The sequence below is a fragment of the Rhagoletis pomonella genome, unplaced genomic scaffold (assembly GCF_013731165.1).
Source record: "Rhagoletis pomonella isolate Grant_MI unplaced genomic scaffold, Rhpom_1.0 Rhpom_scaffold_08980, whole genome shotgun sequence".
In the NCBI taxonomy this organism is placed as follows: Eukaryota; Metazoa; Arthropoda; class Insecta; order Diptera; family Tephritidae; genus Rhagoletis; species Rhagoletis pomonella.
In genome coordinates, this window is record NW_023467509.1 from 1 (window position 1) to 5,453 (window position 5,453).

Here is a 5,453-nt window from a genome sequence, read left to right on the forward strand (position 1 = left end):
ACACTTAATATCAGAGATGTAGAAGAAGTAACAAAAAACGAAGTATATGATATTCCAATAATAAATATACTAGAATATTCTGATATCCACATATGTACCTTTCATGATGCTATTATAACAATCTACAAATATCCTGTAATAAGAAATAAATGTAAAATGTATAATCTAACCCCATTAGCCTTTAAATATGGAAAATATCAACTTAACAACAAAATAGCTTTATGTAATAATACATTCAACAACTTATCAAAATGTAAAAACTATGTAGGCACACATATTTGTAAAAAAGAACCAAAGGATAATTGTACTATTCCTTTATTATTAAAACAAAATGCTCACTGTAATATTATCCAAGAAAATAACATTCCCTTACAAATATTAGATAATGGTAACATTATTATAGACTATGAACACATATGGAACGGACTCAAAGTAAACGGTCCACATTTAATCCAACTCAATTTTAATACAACTATTGATAATAAAACTTATATTAACCATAAACAGGAAATAAAAAATGTAATACATGCCCATCAAAACGAAAAAGTTAATATATTGAAAATTTTAAACTCCGAATCAGATTATAAATTTACCAATATACAAGAAATGTAGAAATTAGTGATGCCAATTGAAGAACATCCTTGGAAATTTACTTTATATTTAACCATAATAATAATTATACTAATTATAATTATACTTAATTATAAGATTACATACATATCGACAACTACAATTAAGCACCAAACGTCGAAGAAACTTCGAATTAGCTTACCTAACCGAATTACAAAGATGTCAAAACCTAAGCCCTTCGAAATGAGGACATTTCATTTTTAACACCGGGGAGAGTTAACGACGTTAATACATACACTACATACATAGCTAACATGCCTGGTCACATACATTACATATATACATAAACTATAATGTACAAATAAACATGTTTGTCTCATAAGTAACAAAAGAATATAATAACACGAAAACACGTAAACAACCTACTGATAAACTATAACATGTTTGTCTCATAAGTAACAAAAGAATATGATAACATTGTAAACAACCTTCAATAACAAATTTAATCATTAAACCAATAACAAACACCATTTATCATCAGTAGTAGAAATGGTATAAATAGATGTAAGCATAAACACGTAAGGAGTTCGAGATTATACGAATTCAAATAAAGAGCTCTTGCTCAGAAAAATATAAAAATATTTTTTTTTTTTTGATAACTTTCCTGACTTGAGTATTAAACTCCCGCGAAGAAATGATATTGGTCGTCGGTCGCGTAGAACTCAAAATACATCAAATGAAAGGCAAAATCAATCACAAGAAGAGCGAGAAATTCAAAACCAAAATCAAAGGGAACGTATGGCCAGATCACGTTCAGGCCATTCACCTGAAGAACGTATACAACGTAATGAGCACGATAGATTAAGAATGCAAGCGCATCGTGCAGCAAGAAATGTTAATGAAAATGCACAAAGACGACAACAAGCAGCACGAATCAATGTTAATATTGATTTGAACGGTGCTGGATTTCAATATAACAATGCCATTGATTATAGTTTGCATAAATTTGTGGTTATTGGCGCAATGGACAAAATATGTCAGTATTGTAATGCAGTGAAATTTAAAACTGAACCTCCTGGAATGTGTTGTACTTCTGGGAAAGTACGACTACCAGAATTACAATATCCACCAGAACCATTAGCTTCACTGCTTTCTGGCTCAACACCTCAATCAAATCATTTTTTGGATCACATTCAAATGTACAATTCATGTTTTCAAATGACGTCTTTTGGTGCGACGAATATAATAAGAGATAATTTTATGCCGACCTTCAAGGTAATTTCAACATCAAGCATTTCAAATGAAAATTTTGAAATAGACAATCTATCATCTGAATATTTTGGCTCTACATTACAGATACAAGGGCAAATTTACCACAAAATCGGTTCCTTGCTGCCATTCCCAGATGCTAACTATAAATTTTTGCAAATTTATTTCCTTGGCAATAATCAAAATGAAGTCGATACACGTTGTGCATTTTTTAAAAGTGTCAGAAGATTGATAATTGAAGAATTGCAAGCAATATTTCATGAACATAACGAATTGGTTACTACGTTTAAGACAGCACTTGATCAAATGCAATCTGATGATCATAAAATTGTGATTAGAGCTGACAGAAGACCGATCGGTGAACACGAACGAAGATTTAATGCACCGCTTAATAATGAAATTGCTATTGTGATTGTTGGTGAAGAATTTCAATCACGTGATATTGTATTGCGCCGAAGAAATAATCAATTACAACGTGTATGCGAAACGCATCGCTGTTATGACGCACTACAATATCCAATTTTATTTTGTCGAGGCGAAGATGGATACTCTGTCAATATAAAAATGGTTGATCCAGCAAATCCACGTGAGTTTTTGGATTAATGATGATTTTCAATAATTTTCTGTGTCATGTTTTATCATTCTATTTGCTTTGCTATTTTTTCAGAACGTGAAGTAAATAAAAACGTAAGCGCCATGAACTATTATGCATATAGAATTATGATACGACAAAACCAGGAAAATCATATTTTGAAAGCCCGAAAACTATTTCATCAATATATCGTAGATATGTATGCAAAGATAGAAACAGAACGTTTGAATTTCATTCGATTTAATCAAAGGAAGTTGCGCTCAGAAGAGTATATCCATCTCAGAGATGCGATCAATAATGACAGAAATGTAAACAATATTGGACAAATGGTAATTTTACCATCGACCTACACAGGGAGCCCCCGTCATATGCATGAGTACGCACAAGATGCCATATGTTATGTTCGTTGTTATGGTCGGCCTGATTTATTTATAACATTCACGTGCAATCCAAAATGGGAAGAAATTAAGAAATATTTGTATCCCGGACAATCTTCTACTGATCGCCATGATATCACTGCAAGAATATTTCGACAAAAACTCAAGTCACTTATGGATTTTATTGTCAAATATAAAGTTTACGGAGAAGTTAGATGCTCGATGTACTCTGTCGAGTGGCAAAAGAGAGGTTTGCCACACGCGCATATTTTAATATGGTTAGTGGACAAAATTACAACCGATCAAATAGATGATGTAATCTCAGCTGAGATTCCGGATCAGACAATTGATCCAGATTTATTTGATGTTGTCACTAAAAATATGATACATGGCCCGTGTGGTGTGATAAATGTCAATTCACCATGTATGCAAGATGGCAAATGTACGAAACGATACCCTAGAGCACTCATTTCTGAAACAATTACTGGAAATGATGGATACCCTCTATATCGTCCACGTTCAACACAGGATAACGGCAAATCAATAACTTTACAAGTGAATCGTCAAGATTTTGAAATTGATAATAGATGGGTAGTTCCCTATTCGCCATTGCTATCGAAAGCGTACAAAGCTCATATCAATGTAGAATATTGTAATTCGGTCAAATCGATTAAATACATTTGCAAGTATATTAACAAAGGCAGTGACATGGCTGTTTTCGGAGTTGCAGAGAACCGAAATGATGAAATAACTCAATACCAAATGGGCAGGTACATTAGTAGTAACGAGGCAGTTTGGCGAATTTTTTCTTTCCCCATTCATGACCGTAGTCCAGCTGTTATTCATTTAGCAGTTCATTTGGAAAATGGACAGCGTGTGTATTTTACTGTTGATAATGCTCAGGCAATTGTAGAGCGACCGCCATCAACCACATTAATTTCTTTTTTTAAATTATGTGAAAGAGATCAATTTGCTAAAACACTGCTTTATTCACAAGTACCAACATATTACACATGGAATGTAAGTTCAAAGACATGGGAAAGACGTAAAAGAGGAAAACCTGTTGATGGTTATCCTGGTGTTTTTGAAAGTGACGCCATAGGACGACTTTATACAGTGCATCCTAGCCAGGCTGAATGTTTTTATTTGCGTCTTTTATTAATTAATGTTCGTGGACCAACGTCTTTTTTGAATTTGAAAAGAGTTAATGGGCGCCTCTGTCAAACTTACTGGCGAGCATGTGAAGAATTGCATCTACTTGAAGATGATAATCATTGGGATGCAACATTTGCACATGCATCCGCAACAGGTACACCGCATCAAATACGGACATTATTTTCAATTATTGTTGCAACATGTTTTCCATCTGATCCATTGCAACTGTGGCAAAGTTATCGTGATTATATGACCGAAGATATCTTGAATAGAATGCGTCGTATTTCTGCAAATCAGGAATTACTCATTACACTGGAAATGTATAACGAGGCATTGATTATTATTGAAGATATGTGCTTAGCAGTTGCAAATAAATTATTGTCACAATTAGGTTTACCACCTCCTAATCGAGCAATGCATGACGTATTTAATCAAGATATGCAACGTGAACAACAATACGATATAAATGATCTTAACACATTTATAAATTTGAATCTGCCGAAATTGAATATAGAACAAAAACATGCATATGACACTATAATGCAAGCTATACAAAATAAAAGTGGAGGAATGTTTTTTTTAGATGCGCCAGGTGGCACCGGTAAAACGTTTTTGATTTCGTTGTTATTAGCGACTGTACGATCACAAAACAATATAGTATTAGCGCTTGCATTATCTGGAATAGCTGCTACATTATTAGATGGTGGCCGTACAGCGCATTCCGCACTTAAATTACAATTGAATATGCAAATTAATGAAAATCCAACATTTAACATTTCAAAAAATTCTGGAATGGGAAGAGTTTTGCAACAATGCAAATTAATTGTGTGGGATGAATGTACAATGGCACATAAAAAATCAGTGGAAGCATTGGATAGAACTTTGAAAGATTTACGTAATAATCAAGAAATATTTGGTGGCGCTTTAATATTATTGTCTGGTGATTTTCGTCAAACTTTGCCAGTAATTCCCCGTTCAACACCAGCAGATGAATTAAAAGCATGTTTAAAGACATCCCATTTATGGAGGCACGTAAAAACTTTGGCCCGTAGTCATAGTCAAAATAAAGTCGACTTTAAAGTTAGTTGCAGCTTTTTGACATAATTTTCAATGGGATATCTGTCAAAAAAGCTGCAACTAACTTTAAAGTCGACTTTATTTTGACTATGACTACGGGCCTTTGACTTTGAAAACAAATCTGCGAGTTCATTTGCAAAATTATGCATCGGCTGACGAATTTTCAAGACAACTTCTGAAGATAGGAAATGGACAAATTCCTATTGTTGCTGCTACTGGCTTAATCACTTTACCAGATAATTTTTGTAATTTCGCACACACAAAACAAGAATTAGTTTCAAGTGTTTTTCCAAATATTGCGCAAAATTATCAAAATCACAATTGGTTAGCTGAAAGAGCAATACTGGCTGCGAAAAATAAGGATGTTGGTCAATTGAATGCGAATATTTTAAATGATGTGCCTGGTGAGATTG

The 5,453-nt window shown here is 33.4% G+C and overlaps 1 protein-coding gene across 1 annotated transcript; it reads left to right on the plus strand.

Moving 5' to 3' along the window:
- Positions 1-1,307: 1,307 nt before the first annotated feature.
- LOC118756140 lies at positions 1,308-4,926 on the plus strand (the record flags this gene model as incomplete). Its single annotated transcript, XM_036490928.1, has 4 exons — positions 1,308-1,845; positions 1,927-2,425; positions 2,507-3,578; positions 3,639-4,926. Coding segments are annotated over exons 1-4 (3,336 nt in total), but the record flags the coding sequence as incomplete, so codon positions are not given.
- Between the last annotated feature and the right edge of the window lie 527 nt (positions 4,927-5,453).